Here is a 17,504-nt window from a genome sequence, read left to right as displayed (position 1 = left end):
GTGAAATTTTGGACTAAAGCCTCACATGAACGCAAAATAGGAGAACTTACAGCTTCTCCTCGGTTTCCTTGCTTCCCAGTGGGACCGACTGGGCCAGTTGATCCAGGGGCACCTGGGAGTCCAGGAGCACCGAGTGGACCTGTGTTACCGCGGTCACCCTGAAGTAACAGAAAAATTTTAAATAAAAAATGTTATGTTTCAATGAGATGAGCAGTTATTTAAAGGGAAAGTGTCACCTTGATTCCAGGAGAACCGTCTCTACCAGGAGGTCCATCTGATCCAGAGTTGCCCTGTTAAATGGGAAACAAATTTAGATGCAGTTTCTTAAAAATGGGCCATTCGGCAGACAAAAAAAATTAAACTGGATATAAAAGTCTATTTTTTTTGTGTTTGACTGTCTAAAATTTAATTTAAAAGTACATTTTATCTTCATCTTAATATTAGAAACAAACTAATGATTTAATAAATTATTTATCTTTTAACATCAATGGTTTAGTAAAATATAAACTCTTTTAAAATGAATATATTGGAGTTAATAAATATATTAAATTTGTGATTTCTAGAAAAAAAGTGTAGTTATTGCATCTGTGATTTTTTTATTATAATTAGTTATTTTTTTAAGTAACATAAATTTGAATAAATTATATAATTGATGTAAAAAAAGTGAGTGAATTTTTACATTTTTAATCATTATTATTAAGAGTTATAAGTTAGCCTAATTAAATTAATAAGGAAAATAAATAACAGGTGATTTTTCATTTTGTTTCTTTGATCCAAAACGAACCAAAACCGGATTGAATCCTAATCATTGTCTTTTATCCGAACTAGAAGCCCTCACTATTTCTCATTTTCCCTCCCTAAGAAAACAAAGACTAAAATTATTTTTTTTAAAAAATGGATGCATTATTAATAGTTGAAAAAAAACATCTCCCACTAACGAGCACTCATTGACCTCCAATACAAGTCGGAGTCGCACCCTCGCCCACGTGAAGTCCTTTTAATAACCCGCGGCGTACTCGGCCTTTAACAGACCTCTCTGCCAGGTTCTCCCGCCGGTCCGGTGAGCCCGGGTGGTCCGACAGGCCCGGGGGGTCCGCGATCTCCACTGCCTCCGGGTGCGCCTTGCTTCCCAGGTTCGCCCTGTGTGACGGCAAAAGACAAACAGGAGGGAGTGCGTGAGTCATGGTAGTACGCACGATGACTCAAAAGCGTGGAGAAAATATCAGCATCATGACGTGGACAAACAAAATTGACTATTTTCATCGCCACGGAAACAAACGAGTGGCCTTTTTTCGTCAAAATCAACGAAAAATGCTCTAATTTTACGAAACGTTTCAGTGAGGAGCACTTATGTCCTTTTTTTTGTTTTGATTGGATGGCTTTTGTGCTAAAATAGCAGATTTAAGTGGAGCATTTGTATGAATGACGGCAAGAAAATGTTTTATTTATGAGCTCACTTATATTAGAAATATTTTTTAAGGGTTTTGATGGGCTAAATTGTTGACGATAGGTAAAAAAAAGTGATTTTTTCGGAAATTTAATCAAAATGATACATTTATTTATTGAGATTGAAAACAACTAATGCTGGATTTAGCTAGTTAGTCAGTACTCTGTTGTTAGCTGGGCTCCAGCACCCCCGCGAGCCTTGTGAGGATGAGCTGTTCAGCAGATGAATGAATGATTAATCGCTAATTAATGGGAAGAGATGTCCAATCCATTTAAATGGAATGGATGTCAATGACAGCCAAAAAGTTAAGCTATTTATAGTATATTGTGCATAATTAATATTATAATTGCATGTCAAAATGAGGTGCAGAAAATATTGAAAGTTTGAGACATTGAAGGTAAAAAAATTAAAAATTATGCCTGGGTAAAATCAAGCAAATAAGTAGATGAGTTACCATTTTAAAAAATCCAAATGTGCTATATTATTATTATTATTAGAAGAAGGACTTGTCATGTTACTATTTTTATCATGTCAGGCGATAAGGAACATTACCATGACAACCGATATCACATGACCTGAGAGCTCACGGATTCAAATGCCATGGCATCAGATAATGTCACTCACGGCTTGGTTTTTACGCGTTTTTTTTTAGCGGTGACTTACAGAAGGTCCGGGAAGGCCGGGGAAGCCTCTTTCACCACGTTGTCCGGGTAGACCAACGATACCGCGCTGGCCACCCAATCCTTGAGGACCAGAGGGACCCAGAGCGCCCTGGAAATGGACAAAAAAATGTCAATACACAAGCAATTTTTCAATAATAGGTCAAAATGGATTGGAAGTCTATCTTGGTTAATGCTAGCTAACACATTAACCTTGTTTTTTCATGAATTAATGTATTTTCAGGACTATAAGGTGCACTTAAAAGTCTTAAATTCTCTCCAAAATACACGTTTTATAATCCAGTGTGCTTTATATATGGAAAAAAATTAAAATGTGGCATTCATTGAGGGTGCGCCTTATAATGCAGAAAATACTTTTTTTTTTTTGTTGATATATAACCCTTAAACTCTTAACTAATTGACAGATTATTTTATGGCAAATTTGGAAATTTGGTCAATTTCTGGTTCATTTCTTGTTTTTACAGCATTTACAAATCACTTTTCAGTTTTTTTGTAGTAAAATCCCAGAACAAATCCCTTCAAAAAAGTTGAAAACCAAACTTTTTGGTAGAATTACCACAAAACAACAAGAAAACTTTCAAAAATTATAGTCTACAAGTGCAAAATTATTACTTTTCAAAAATATAAATCATTTCTCTTTCTGTCTATCAAACAAATTCGCCATCAGAGCCTGTGGTCAATTTCACCAAAAAAACCTATCAATCTACACATTAACTCCTCCCCCTCTTGACTCCTCATCATGGCACATATATAATTATTTCTTCAACATTATTTTTGCGGACAGTATGTCAGATAAAAGCCTGGTCCCCCCGCCATCAATCTGTCAAAAAGATGGCGCCATTTTGCCCCGCCATTACGCTCAACTAAAACAAATGGCTGTATTAATGGATGGAAATTATGATTTTTTTGCAGGCTGACAGCCATACTTTCAACTCGAAATTGATTTTTTTTATCTGTCAACTCACAGGAGGACCGTCCTCTCCGGCGTCGCCCTTCTCGCCGGGGGTCCCGGCAGCACCACGTAGACCGGCGTCGCCCTGTCGGCCAGGGGGGCCGCCATCACCCCTCACGCCCTTGGGGCCATCTTTGCCAGATTGGCCAGCAGGACCGGCAGGTCCAGGGTTGCCCTAAAAACAACCAAAATGTATTTCTGTTACTTTTACGTCTAAATATTAAACCAAATGACAATATTATATATGTTATATTTTCTCGAATTGTGTCTCAAAATCAATGAAGTCTAAAATTTGATGAATCAAAAAGACACTTATTTTTGTAACATAACATATTGTTGAAAATTGTCATAAGGAACTTATTTAAAACAGATGATTAACATTTGTAATAGCGCATTTGTTACTTTTAGAGTTAAATGATTTTTAATTTAATTTTTCCTATTGAAAACTATATATACATAAAAGTTTCTTAATATAGTTCAAATGTTTCAGTTTATTTCTCCAGATGACAAAAACTCAATTAACTTGAATAGTTTCAGTCATCCTAAAAAAAAAAATCATTTATAGTTGTTATTTTGTATTAGATTTTTGTGTCACTTCATCTTAAAACAATGTAAAAAAAAATCTAATTTTAATTAAAAAATGTATACATCACTAATATTTAGTCAATTTTGAAGAAGTATCTCCAAACTTTAAAAAAAATTAGATATTAAACAAGTGTTATAAATAATAATGTGTAATTTTAATCTAATCTAATATAAATTAGTCCCACCTCCCAAAAAAAATCAATAAATTGATTTAAAATTCAAGAAAAATATATATTTTGAGTAAATACATCATCATATTTTGTTTCCCTTTCCAAGCAAATAACTGTTATTTCCCATTACAAAAAAACAAATAAATATGAAAAGCCATGTTTTTAACACTAGCGAAAATAATAATAATATAATGACAATAAAAAAACATTCCATTCAATTCAATAACAAGTCTGAAATGCAACTTACATTGGGACCAGGGGGTCCGACTCGGCCGGCGGCTCCAGGAAAACCGGTAGCGCCCTGAAAAAGACGAACCAAGTGGTCAAAACCTGCAGAAATAAAATAACGGCGACCTCCATTGGAGGACTTACGGAAGGTCCCTGTGCACCACGTGCGCCTTTAGGTCCAGAAACACCAGTTGGGCCCTGAAAACCAAAGAAACAACTAAATGTACCTCAATGGGATGTTTACTTCCTTCTTAAAATGCAATGGGGGTCACTCACAGCTGGTCCAGGGGACCCAGATGGTCCTTGAGGGCCGGGGGCGCCGGCGTCGCCCTTCTGACCGGACTCTCCCATTTCTCCCTTAAGTCCAGGTTGTCCGTCAGAGCCCTAGATAAAAAAAAATGAACACTTTTAGGTCATCTGGATTGAGTGTTATCTTGTGGTGGCTAATTGGTGTACTAATGCTATTTGTTAGCATTAGCATTTATTTGAAAAATGTTGTGAATGTTGTTTCGTAGCCAATTTGTACACAACTGGAGATGTTTTAGATCCAAATGGCTCAATTCCACGAACCGAAAAACTCCATATAATAATATATAGTCGTACTTATACTTTACAAAACTTTTTTCGTAAGTAGAGGTGTACTTTATATGTAAATTCTTGTATTCGTTCAACGGTCCTCACACAACTACCAACTAAACCTTTAAAAATGGTCCCAATTTGGTTTAGAAAATGTGAAGAAACACACAAAAATGAGAGAAAATTATAAGGGAATTTAGCAATATAATTATATCTATTAATGTCTTAAAATAAAGTATATAAAAATGTGCCATGCGCCGATAAAACAGTTCTATCCGCGGCCGTTATAATGGGAGAATAATACCCATATTTGGTGCTGAAAGCCGTCCACTTTGTAGTACATTTTAGACTTTTACGTGTGCTCTATTTGTGTGTGAGTGAAAAAATGCGCCGCGTGTCATTTGTACGGTTTTTAATCGCTTAATAAGGGAAATTCAAAATAACATAACGGATAAGGAAATGCATTTACTTTTGGTGGATTTTGTAACTTGGATTTTTTTTGTATCTTGAGTCATTTATTTGCATGTAAAAAAAAGTTTGTAACCTGAATCTTTGTAACCTAGAAGAATTCGTAAGTAGAGGTATGACTTTATATCATATTTACACAGTAGATAGTGATTTTTTTTACCATAACAAAGAATGTGTGCTAAAGGGTTAAAGGCAGAATAGAATCTGCAACCCTCCAATTGAAGGCATCTGATGAACAAGTAAAAGGTGACAAGAGAAAAACCTGTTTTGGTGTTAAAATGTGACGGCTATTAACAGAAGAGGAACGGAAATGGCAAGAACGACATCGTGCGTCATCTACTCAACATATCTGCCATAATTAGCCGTGCTAATACGCTAGGTGTTACTTACAGGGGGTCCGGCAAATCCAACTGGCCCAGGAGGTCCTGTCTCGCCTCGGTCGCCCTGTAGGGGGACACATAGGGGGTGAATGTGCAAAACGTGGTGACAAATTGGAGTCATTTGGCAGGATTAGTTGGGAAAAAAAACGTACAGGAGCGCCACGGGTACCAGGAGCACCAGAAGGACCAGCTGGACCAGATTCACCCTTAAAAAAAACAACAACAAAAATTATTAGAATTATACCATGATGTATGTTTCAAGATGTAGAAAAATGTATCTTACTTTTTCACCATTAGGTCCACCCGGACCAGGAGGGCCAATAGGACCAGTAAGTCCCTGAAATAGTTTAAAAAAATAACAGCAGTTTTTAATCCTGATGAAAATATTGATTGAAAATGAAAAATTGGTTAAGCATATTCTGTATTTTTATCGGCTAAAGAATACGCAATTTAAGGGGGAAATATATATGTTGCATTTTTGGTAAGGCATTTTTTTGTTGACAAAAAAAACATTATGTTAAGCTAACAATAATAAAATGGAGATTAAAAAGCTAAACAGGCATTTTTTAATCTAAGTTTTTTATAGTACCAGATTAAAAAGTATTAACAGTAGAATTTCAAAATGACAAATACAAGTCACATGACCTGCATAAATAAAATGTATAAAAGGGGTTCAAAAGAGACTTTTTGGGGGATTTTTTTGGCGTTCGAAACATAAATAGAGGCCAAGCATTTGACGCAAAAATGCTAAAATCTTTAGAAATCAAAATTCTAAAACATTATAGTACAACTTAATAGTTTTAAGCATTTTGTCATCCTAAAACAACTGGAAACTTACCCTGCCGCCATCTTTTCCAGGAGCTCCTTCAGGTCCTTTCTCTCCAAGATCACCCTAAAAAAATTAGAAAAAAAAACACCCAAAAATTTTTAATAAATATAATAAACATGCCAGAAAACACAAGAATACTGCATTTGGTGAAATCCAAACATCCTTACTCTATCTCCTTTAGGTCCCGGAATACCCGAGCCACCTCTCTCTCCGGGCATCCCCTGCAGACCTGGAGGTCCCTGAGCTCCAGCACCCCCAGCAGGTCCAATAGCCCCCTATATAGTAAGATAAAAACAAATTTAGTCCTTCAATTACGGATCTAAAATATGGCTTTTTTGTTATTGTTGCTGATGACGACAAAGCCTATGTCCGATTATTATTATTATTATAATAACATTTCCTCTTTGGGGAACAGCATTGATTTGCAATGTCATAAACGGAAGTGGCTGATAAGCCATGACTCATATAATAATAATAATAATAACTTACCTTGGGGCCGTCAGTTCCGGGCGTTCCGGGCAAGCCACGGGGTCCCTGCAGACCTTGAGTACCGGCAGCTCCTCGCTCTCCGGGGAAGCCTCGCTCTCCCTGCACGTAAGAAGCGCTCAATTAGTTCATGGCGTTTGTATCCATGTACTTATGTACAAAGCGGGAGTTATATTTAAACACAGCATTTTCTTAAAACGATATGTATCCATTAAGGAAGGAATTTAACAACATGGAGGCACTTATTTTATGAATGAAATGTTGATGATGTACCAAACCAGTTTATTACCTCCATCGGTATCGGGGAAAAACTACAGAAGTAAGTTAAGTATCCCAACTTAATGTACTACAGTAATCCCTCGAATATCGCGAATAATGTAGACCAGACATAGCGTATTTTCACGACTATAAGGCGCACCGCACTATAAGGCGCACCCACAATGAATGATATTTTTCCATATACAAGGCGCACTGTATTATAAGGCGCACTGTATTATAAGGCGCACTGTATTATAAGGCGCACTGTATTATAAGGCGCACTGTATTATAAGGCGCACTGTATTATAAGGCGCACTGTATCATAAGGCGCATTGTATTATAAGGCGCACGTATTATAAGGCGCACTGTATTATAAGGCGCACTGTATTATAAGGCGCACTGTATTATAAGGCGCACTGTATTATAAGGCGCACTGTATCATAAGGCGCATTGTATTATAAGGCGCACTGTCTATTTTGGAGAAAATTTAAGACTTTTAAGTGCGCCTTATAGTCCTGAAATTACGGTAATCGAAAAATCGCAAAGTAGTATCACCCCAATTTTTTTACCTTGTATTTAATGTATGTAATGATTTTATAACTTGAAGGAACTAATTTTACGAACCATTGTTTATTACCTTCGACAGAAGGTGAAAACTACAGTTTGTGTTCAAGTTAACTTTTAAATATAAAATAGCAAAAAATGACCAAAAGTTGGGGTACTAAGGTCAAAATGTACAAAAGTAATTTTACGCTAACTTGTTTTCGAGCTACAATCCAAAGATATTTTCTAAAAAAACGTACCCTGGGTCCAGTGGCACCAGCAGCTCCGCCTTCTCCTGGAACACCCTGTTGCGCAAGAGAGAAGTCAAAGAATATACAATGAAAATATTCAAAGTGACAAAAGAAAAGCATTTTCAATGTCAATAAAATGTCAAATGGATACTTCAGTTTGACGAGTGGTTAGCGCATTCGCGCTTTAGTTCTGAGACCGAGGATTCAATCCCAGCTACAGACATTTCTATAGGTACTTTGCATATTATCTTCATCTGTGTGGGTTTTTTCTGGGTCCACACATTTCCTCCCACATTACAAAAACATGCTAGCTAAGCTAATTGTACACTTAATTGCCCCCAGATGTGACTAATTGGTTATTTGTCTCCTTCTTCTCTGCAATTGGCTGGCCACCTGATGCCCAAAGTCAACTTGGATAGGCTCCAGCACCCCCCACCACCCTCAGAAAATGAATGAATGCTTATGATTCCTTCCCAAAAAAAGCGAAAATATATTTTATGAGTCACACAAAACCAAGGAAAGCTGTGCACTAGCTTAAATGATGCAATATTTTAGAATTTAGTGACTTTTTATATTAATAATTCATGTTTTTACTGATAAACATGCACTTAAAACAACAACAATATTATTATAACAATAAATATTGATTTGGACTTGCAGTCAAAGCAAAATAATTAAGCCCCCCATCATTTTTGCCAGTTTTATTGAGGACTAAATAAGCTAAACACGTTAGCACGCACCTGATCTCCGGGTTTGCCTCCTTCGCCGGGGGGGCCGGGTGGGCCAGGCAGACCCTGCAAACACACACACATTAAGGATACATGCACAAAATGATACAACATAGTACTCGTATGTTTCAATTCATAAAAACGTATTTTCTGCACTATAAGGCGCACCTTCAATGAATGGCCTATCAGAAAATGTGTTGTATATATATATAAGGTGTATCGGATAATGAGATAATATAAGTAGTAGCAGTGGTAGTAGTAATTAGGGATTGTGTCCACTAGATGGAGCTGTGGTAGTAGTGGTTAGGAGTTGGGTTATACACTCAGTGGGTTATACAATAATGGGAATTTTATACAAAGATTAACTATTATTGATCATGTACAAGGCGCATTGTGTTTTGAGGATTTTTTTTTTGGTGGCGCATTATAGTGCGGAAAATACGGTATTCAGTTTCATTTTTTTATGCTTGTGATCAAAATGATTCAGTCAGGCACAAAAGGATTATTATTATTATTAAACTGGCAGGATATTTAACATGAAAGGTTGTGAGGTGATTATGTTTCAGAATAATGAAATTAAAGGTCACAGAAATCAGAAAACGAATTAGAAGATAACTTAAATTTACCAGCTAGGTGATATAATGAGAAGAGAAAGTGTTGACATTTTGAGGGCAAAGTTAGATTACCCGCTTTTCCAAATATGGCGATGTTTTGAATTTGATTGCTTGGGCAGAAGTTTTTGTTTGGATTTATTCTAAAAGAAAAATCATTTTTATAGACTTAAAAAGGGAAAAAAACGGAATATACCTGGAAACCAGATGGACCGGGTTGACCTTGTTCCCCTCTTTCACCAGCAGGGCCCTAAAAATTAGCCAAATTAGCAATAGCATTAAAAAAAATATCCCTTTTTTTAAACAAATATCCAATCTGGATACATACAGCAGGGCCAGGAGGTCCGGCAGCACCAGTTTCGCCATCTTTACCAGGCAAACCCTGTGAAGAAGCAACAAATCCAACCATCATGTGACCATGTCATTGGCCTTTTCATTGGTCGACGATTGGCTAGTACGTACTCGCAGACCGTGAGCCCCGCCCAATCCCTTTTCTCCAGATTTTCCAGGTTCTCCCTAAAATTAAGCCACAAAAAAGGGATTATAAAGAGATTTCCATTGTTGGGTAGATTTGTTTATGTTTGAAAAATTACGTACATTTGCTCCTTTGGGGCCGGGGAATCCCATGACGCCAGGTTGTCCACGGGCGCCTTGTGGTCCGGGGGGTCCGGGTCGGCCATCTTCGCCGAGGGCTCCCTGTTGGAAAAAAGCGAATTGTAGCTTACAGTTTTTTTATTTTTTGTTTTTTTTAAGTTATGTTGAATAGGAACATGAACATATTTGGACTAGTATGAATTGCAGGTGTCAGCAATTGCAAAATTACCGTAATTTTCGACATATAAGTCGCACCAATTGCAAAATTACCGTATTTTTTGATATATAAGTCGCACCAGGCAAAAAGTAAATAAGTTGTAATTACAGGGAGAAGGAAGGATATAATTTGTTGCATTTTAGGGGGAATTTTATGTAATAAAATCCCCAAACTTACTATAAATGTCTTTTTGAAATAAAATAAAAAATAATGAAAATGAGAAAAGAAGCAACAACAGGCTGAATGTAATGTTTAACGAAAAAATAATGAAATAAAGTAATTGTTTTTATAAATTACAGTCGATTCTATGGGTCAAACGTCTACCTAGAGCGCCCTCTTGAGGTTGACATAAGAAAATGTAACCCTAAAATCTAAACAAAACTACTTCCATTTTTTAGTAAGCCCTTCTCAGTTGTTTTTATAAGTTAGAAGCAATTCTATTGGCCAAAATTCCATCCATCGCTAATGTTGAAAATATCAACACATGCCCACAGCGCCCTCTTGCGGTTCAGTGTAAAAAATACATACACAACTCGCACTGGAGTATAAGACGCACCCCAGGCCAAACATTTTTTTTATCAAGCGACTTATAGTCCAGAATATACAGTACTAAAAAAGCCTTTAAGTTAGCTTAGATGCTAAATCGTAGGCCCCTGAAGCTGGACATTGTATTTTTTGGTTTAGTTTTGATTGAAAATGTACTCACAGAAGGTCCGACTTTGCCTTGAGGACCCGCATCACCAGGACGTCCAGTAAGACCCTGCAGACACACACACAGAGACACAAAAACACATAAAAACACAAACAAAAAGTTAATTTGCATAGAGACGAGTGACACAGCACCATGTGGAGATTGAATCATCTCCGAAATTGCATGAGGAATAACTTATTTGGGCAACAAATGGAAAACACAAACAAGTAGTCCAATTTGAATGAATGGATGAGGAAGGAAGACATTTTTCTTCTTTGTCTATAAAACCATCAAATTCTCAAACTCTTAAAATTGTCATAGTTTTATTATAGTTTTAATTTAGTGTTTATTATAGTAGTTTTATGGTTTTGTGATGGTCCAGAATGGAGAATAATAAAAAAAAGATAAAAAAGGGCTTATTAAATACATCTTGTCATATATAAAATCTGTTAGAGTCTTTTGTATTATATTTCATTATTTGAATTTCCCCTTTTATGTTTTTGTACTTTTCAGTTATATATGTTTTAGTAGAATAGGGCATAATACAAATCTTGTTTCTATATTTATGAATTTTCCCTAATATTTATTTTAGTGCCGCATAATGAGAGCATAAACTAAATTAATGTATTTTTAAAAAGCTTCCAAAACATTTTAAGCATTTTTTTTGCTGTGCATAAGCAAGTTTTTGAACAAAGTATTTCTATTTTCTAATGAAAAGTAATTCCAAACATGGATGTAACAATACAAATGAGTATATTCAGTTCCAACTCTAAATATATAATTAAATAAAAACACTACATCACAATTGTCTTTGACAACTTCTCCACACACTAATTATTATCACAAATATTTGATAATATTTCTTTTCAAAACTTTTTAACAGTAATTTAAACTCTATCCATAACTGTGCACCTCATTTTTTACTTCCACGAATCGGCCTTTTGAGCCCAATAATAATCCTCCTCATTTTGACTCAATAATGGCGATATGAAAATGTCATTCCATTAAACTACATGACCTCCAATAAAAAAAAAAAACCCACACCAAAAATCAATACCTCTGTTTCTATCCCCCACAACTTACTCTGGCGCCGGTTAGACCAGACTCTCCTGGACGACCGGGGTCACCACTGGCACCTTTAGGACCACTGGCACCTGAGGGTCCGCGCTCACCGGGGGCACCCTAAGAGAGTGTGAATATTAAAAAAAAAAAATTATAGTATTTTCACGACTATAAGGCGCACCGCATTATAAGGCGCACCCTCAATGAATGAACATAAAAAAAAATTACAGTATTTTCACGACTATAAGGCGCAGCGCATTATAAGGCGCACCCTCAATGAATGACATTTTTCCATATATAAGGTGCACTGTATTATAAGGCGCACTGTAGTATAAGGCGCACTGCATTATAAGGCGCACTGTCTATTTGGGAGAAAATTTAAGACTTAAGTGCGCCTTATAGTGGTGAAAATACGGTAATTGCTATTGAGTTCCAGCTCACTACTTTACAGTCACCTCTAGAGCCAGCCATTGTTGATGTTTTGGATTTTTTTGTATAAAATCTTGCAGTGGGAGAAGAGCTTTATTTATTATTTATGGATCATTTTATTACCTTAAAGTCATTAAATTAACTTCCATTGCAAAAAAAACTTGTTTTTACCCAATTCCAATCCTCTAAAAAATACTATAATAATACTATATATTCTTTTTGATTTCCCATAAATTCCAATCTTATTTCTGATTAAGGACATCCCTATTTATGCTATTATTACGGACAACAATATCTTTTTTTATCCAAGTTAAAGCACCTACTGAAAAAATAATACAGAAAATCTAATTATTTTGGTTGTGCATGTGTAATTATCAGAAAAAAATGGCATAAATTGTTCTAGAAATACTTTAAAAAAGGTTAATGAGAGTGTAAGTGGGTGTTTACTCTCGGGAAAATCCCGCTTTATTGTTGCAATACGCATCATTAAACTGATTTTTAGTGCATGTAAGCAATTTAAAAATAAATAAAAAAGTATGAAGGAGCTAATGAGGTGCATAATATCCAGCCGGAATGACACAGGTCGTTTATTGCAATGTGCGATTGTGATTTGAGGGAAAAAAGGGAATGTTAAAAGGTTTTTAAGGCTGAAGGTTAAGATATTTAAAGGATTAAAATGGAATTAGAGTGCCGAGGGGATGAGATAACATTGACCCAAAAGTGACTTTTTATAGCAAAAAGTTGGCAGTGCAAATTTAGCATTGGACTCTTATCTTTTGCTAATGCATTTTAATAAAGGCATATTTCCATATTTGTCAGTAATGGAATCATATTAGCTGTCTTTTTGGAAATGAGGACATGACTTACCTTAGGACCAGCTAGACCATCTTGACCTGGGAAACCACGGTTACCAGGAGATCCCTAAAAAAACAGCCAAAAATCTACATTAGAAATATTTTTGAACTTTTAATCTAAGCTAAAAACTTTTATAAAATAAAATTTCATTTTTTTGTGCATAAAATATATGGTAAAACTTTATCCAAGACATATTAAACCCCAAATATCATATTGCATTGCATTAAGACAAGATAGGTAAAATACTTCAACATGTAATTTGCACCATGTTGCCACCGGAGGGCGACAAAGCAAACTTTCCTATTTGGCCCAAGCACAACCTACTTACTATTTATCTCATATAAATAGTCATTATACCTGAGAAGTGCAAAATAATGTATGTTAAAGTCTAGCTTCACCTACGGGCCATATTTAAGAATGTTTTTATAATTTTTTAAAGTTCAATATCAAAATGAAATAAAATAAACAGTTAGGACTAGTTCTAACTGGAGTGAAAACAACTTTTAAATGAATCAGCATCCACAAAACGAATAGTCACATCCCCAAACTTTAAGTGGACTCACTCTCTCTCCGTGAGGTCCAAGAGGTCCAGCAGCACCAGGTTCTCCTCTAGGTCCTCTTTTGCCCTCTTCTCCTTGTGGGCCATGGGCTCCCTGAAGACCAACTGGTCCCTGCCAAGGACAACCATTATCAACAATGTGGTTATTAATGTCATTTTTTTGAAACAATCTCTCCAAGCAATACATTTTTTTGCCATCTTTTTAGATATAATTTGGGTATTTTATCATTTGTCTATGTAAGATAACTTCTTTTATGTATCAGGGAGTAACATTTAGTTTCCAAATGCTGGTTGCCACATTCAAGATGGCCGCCAGCTACACACGCCACTGTAAAAAAGGAGGAGCTGTTGCTATTCCCTATGCAGTAATTCAATATTGGATGAATAAAAAATAAAAATAAATCATATGTATATAGTTTGATTAATAACTCAGTGACCTACCGTATTGAGCACCCAAAAATATGAATATTAATTGACAGTAAAATAACATAACTAAGAGCCAAAATAGCTAAATTTAACATTTTTCTGGATGCCCATAACAAAAATAAGTTTGACATTTTGGCTACAGATTTCAATAGAAAATTCTTTTTCAACTTAAAAACAACAAAATGCTAATGCCGGCATGGTTTTCTGCCAAAAAATTGCTTCGATTAACTCGGAAATGGCGATAAAAATATGCTTATGTTTCACATAGTTCATTTCAATTTTTTTTAAAGAAGAAAAATGTGGACTTACAATCTCTCCTTTAGGCCCCGCCTCTCCCTTAAAGCCTGTAATACCTGGATCTCCCTAAAGGACAAAAAAAAAACAGATCGTCAACTTTAAGAGTGGAAAGCCATGTATTTTCCAGAGCATAAAAAAACAAAAAAAAGCCACTATCTCTGCTCTCCGTATTATAATGTGATCACGTACAGATGTTCCTTTTGGCCCGAGAGGTCCGGTAGCTCCCTGAGGCCCGGGAGGACCCCGAGGTCCGGGGAAACCGGGGGCGCCTGCAATACCGGGAGCGCCCTGTCGAGTAAAAAAAAAAAAAAAAAAAAACTCAATTTTATATTTTTTTTCTTGCTTTTATGAAGACGCAAGCAGACTTACCGATGATCCTTTAGATCCGGGTATCCCGTCAGTACCGGGGTTCCCCTTCAAAAGCAGAAAAAACGCAAGTGAGCCTCACGGGAAGCCGTTAAAATATTTCATTTGAAATAATTTACAGAAGCGCCAGAAGGTCCAGATGATCCAGGTGTGCCCGACTCTCCGCGGGGTCCTTGAGCACCCTCGGGTCCACGGGCACCAGTGGGACCAGCTTCTCCCTAATGGGCAAGACAAGATGATTTTGTCAAGTAGGGTGCTCCCTCTGGTGGTAGGTGAAAGTATTACGGCCCAGTGGCTCATTTAACTTGTTATTTGTCATTGAATAATTAGTCTTTCTGTTAAAAAGAAACTTTGCGACTGACCTTTGAACCAGGAGAGCCAGGGAAGCCAGGAGCTCCAGAAGGACCAACCGGGCCCTAGAAAAAAATAAATAAAAAATAAATAAGAAACAACAAATTTTCAGATTGTGAAACAAAAATAAAACATGCAAAATTCTGGATATTGGCCTTTGAAAGTTGACATTTAAACTGGCATTCCATTGGACGACTAAAAAAATAAAAAAACAAAGACATTTTCATTATGGGATGCCTACCGGAGGACCAGCAGGACCAGGCAAGCCGTCGTTACCACGGGCACCCTGCAACCCAGAAAAATGGCCACAAAATCAAGATGTTAGCCCCAACGATTGTTTTCCAGTTCTGGCCTCGTTTTTTTTCGGGCACTCACAGCGACACCACTGGATCCGGGACGTCCTCTCTCACCCGGAAGACCTCGGGGCCCCTGTGAAGGTGGGTGACAATAATAGCATTAAAATTGGACTCCATAAGCAAGGCTAGGCTATCGTAGCGTATTGGCCTGAGTATAAGACGATGTTTTTTTTTTTGCATTGAAATAAGAATGAAAAAGTGTCATCTTAAAATGGGGTTACAGACAGTATACCCATTCAAAACGTTAGATGGCGCCAGATATCTTAAAACGTTGATGGTTAATGCAGCTATTGCAATTTTTTTTTTTTTTTTACAGTAGATGGGTTAATTTGAATTTCAAAAGGAGAAGCCATTCATTTATATAATTGCACTAAGGTTACATGGTTAAATGTTAAAAAAATAAGTAGTTTTTGCATGATTTGAATGAGGAAAAAATATGCTTTTTCTATATTGTTATAATCATTTGTTTCAGATCCCACTGTCATTATTTTCTATAAAAATAGAGTTTGGTGTTCACAAAGTCTTTTTTCAAACAAGTCGAGTCTACAAAAAGAAGATATCGTCTTATATTCGGGTCAATACAAAATTCAAGTGGTTCAGTCTTAGTCTATTAGTATTCAACATAGTGGAAATATATAAAAATATATATATGTTCATACCATTGGTCCAGGAGCGCCACTCTCTCCACCAGCACCAGATTCTCCCTGCAGAAAGAAAGTTGACATCATTAATTTGTTCATTTGCCAAACTGCCTGGGGGTGCTGGAGCCTATTCCACCTAACTATAGGCCCACAGAATCAGTGGCCAGCTATTCACAACTATTGACAACATCATTTTATCAAAAATATGGTCATTTATTTACTTGAATTCACAGCTGCTTCTAAATATTGGAAAAAATCTGGCTCTGGCACCCCTCGCGACCCTATAAGTGGTTGCAAAAATGAACAAAATGAATACATATAGTTGATAATACCTTTGCTCCAAGTGCACCAGTCTCTCCCTTGGTTCCATCAAGTCCAGGGTACCCCTGAAGAAAGAAAAAAAATGCAATATGGTGAAGAAAAGATCGGAGAAAGAACGTTGGAATCGTTAAAAGAAAAATGGAAGAAATGCACTCACTCGATGTCCCTTGATGCCAGGAAGTCCCGGCGTTCCGGGGAATCCACGAGCTCCCTACAAAATAAGACAAGGTCAAGGGTCATCGGGGCGCATGTATGACATGGTATCGCCATGGAAACAAAGCATGTGATTACTCACCTGAGGTCCTGAAGGTCCACGCTCACCTGATTTTCCAGGTTTGCCAGCATTGCCCTATATTGCAAAAAAAAAATGTGAATCAAGAATTAAACACTGAATTAAATTGGGATATATTATAAAATATTAACTAATGTCATTAAAAAATGCTTATACCAAAACAAAAAATGGGTAAAATGAGATGGTTTTTACAAAAAAAAAAACAATAGTTAACTTAACTTTACTTTTACTTAAAAAAACAATAGTTAACCCTAATATGGTGCACATATTTTGAAATAATAAAAAAAACTTACAAAATATAGGTTGACAGGTATGTCAATAATTTTATGGTGTTTAATGCGTGTATCAACCAACCAGATTAAAAAATATGAATTACTTTGCTTTATATGACATTATTATCTTTATTTATGTCTATAATGTATTTTTCTGTGTCTGTATTCTCACCCTCTTGCTACTGAGCCAATGAAATTAGACTTGAAGGAAACAACATATACTTCTGATACAATTCATGTATGTATATGTATATATAAATATTTCAGCAACATGCTTATTTATTTATTCATATATTGAATTATTAACTTATTTAATACCTACCTATTTATGTCTAAAATGTCTTTTTCTGTGTCTGTACTCTCACCCTCAATGAAATTTCCCAAATACATGATGAATAAAGTTATCTAATCTAATCTAACCAAGGCAAACCATTGTCACTTTTTATATAATCTCCAAAATTTTGACACTCACATCATCACCAGGTTTTCCAGAAGGCCCCGGGGGTCCGCGAGGTCCCATAGGACCCTAAAAAAACACCACAAAACAAGCAAAATGATGAGATCAAGACACCTCCTGACCTTG

General features: G+C 36.2%; 1 protein-coding gene across 2 annotated transcripts in view; it reads right to left on the bottom strand.

Annotated features, from left to right (window-relative positions):
- col2a1b (collagen, type II, alpha 1b) overlaps positions 1 to 17,504 on the bottom strand; it is a 41,505-nt gene that overhangs the window by 11,813 nt on the left and 12,188 nt on the right. For both annotated transcript variants that reach the window (XM_077725939.1, XM_077725940.1), the window contains 36 exons: positions 17,394 to 17,447; positions 16,653 to 16,706; positions 16,515 to 16,568; positions 16,369 to 16,422; positions 16,055 to 16,099; positions 15,415 to 15,468; positions 15,281 to 15,325; positions 15,051 to 15,104; positions 14,808 to 14,906; positions 14,692 to 14,736; positions 14,512 to 14,610; positions 14,335 to 14,388; positions 13,604 to 13,711; positions 13,053 to 13,106; positions 11,778 to 11,876; positions 10,710 to 10,763; positions 9,790 to 9,888; positions 9,655 to 9,708; positions 9,521 to 9,574; positions 9,389 to 9,442; positions 8,594 to 8,647; positions 7,863 to 7,907; positions 6,805 to 6,903; positions 6,483 to 6,590; positions 6,325 to 6,378; positions 5,770 to 5,823; positions 5,639 to 5,692; positions 5,497 to 5,550; positions 4,339 to 4,446; positions 4,207 to 4,260; positions 4,082 to 4,135; positions 3,093 to 3,254; positions 2,111 to 2,218; positions 1,033 to 1,140; positions 237 to 290; positions 51 to 158 (listed from right to left, as the gene is read on the bottom strand). In XM_077725939.1, coding sequence (XP_077582065.1) covers positions 51 to 158; positions 237 to 290; positions 1,033 to 1,140; positions 2,111 to 2,218; positions 3,093 to 3,254; positions 4,082 to 4,135; positions 4,207 to 4,260; positions 4,339 to 4,446; positions 5,497 to 5,550; positions 5,639 to 5,692; positions 5,770 to 5,823; positions 6,325 to 6,378; positions 6,483 to 6,590; positions 6,805 to 6,903; positions 7,863 to 7,907; positions 8,594 to 8,647; positions 9,389 to 9,442; positions 9,521 to 9,574; positions 9,655 to 9,708; positions 9,790 to 9,888; positions 10,710 to 10,763; positions 11,778 to 11,876; positions 13,053 to 13,106; positions 13,604 to 13,711; positions 14,335 to 14,388; positions 14,512 to 14,610; positions 14,692 to 14,736; positions 14,808 to 14,906; positions 15,051 to 15,104; positions 15,281 to 15,325; positions 15,415 to 15,468; positions 16,055 to 16,099; positions 16,369 to 16,422; positions 16,515 to 16,568; positions 16,653 to 16,706; positions 17,394 to 17,447 — 2,565 coding nt within the window. The remainder of the gene's footprint in view (positions 1 to 50; positions 159 to 236; positions 291 to 1,032; positions 1,141 to 2,110; positions 2,219 to 3,092; positions 3,255 to 4,081; positions 4,136 to 4,206; positions 4,261 to 4,338; positions 4,447 to 5,496; positions 5,551 to 5,638; positions 5,693 to 5,769; positions 5,824 to 6,324; positions 6,379 to 6,482; positions 6,591 to 6,804; positions 6,904 to 7,862; positions 7,908 to 8,593; positions 8,648 to 9,388; positions 9,443 to 9,520; positions 9,575 to 9,654; positions 9,709 to 9,789; positions 9,889 to 10,709; positions 10,764 to 11,777; positions 11,877 to 13,052; positions 13,107 to 13,603; positions 13,712 to 14,334; positions 14,389 to 14,511; positions 14,611 to 14,691; positions 14,737 to 14,807; positions 14,907 to 15,050; positions 15,105 to 15,280; positions 15,326 to 15,414; positions 15,469 to 16,054; positions 16,100 to 16,368; positions 16,423 to 16,514; positions 16,569 to 16,652; positions 16,707 to 17,393; positions 17,448 to 17,504) is intronic.

The sequence above is a fragment of the Stigmatopora nigra genome, chromosome 10 (genome assembly GCF_051989575.1).
Source record: "Stigmatopora nigra isolate UIUO_SnigA chromosome 10, RoL_Snig_1.1, whole genome shotgun sequence".
In the NCBI taxonomy this organism is placed as follows: Eukaryota; Metazoa; Chordata; class Actinopteri; order Syngnathiformes; family Syngnathidae; genus Stigmatopora; species Stigmatopora nigra.
The sequence above is the reverse complement of the archived record's forward strand: the minus strand, read 5'-3'. Positions and strand labels throughout refer to the sequence as shown.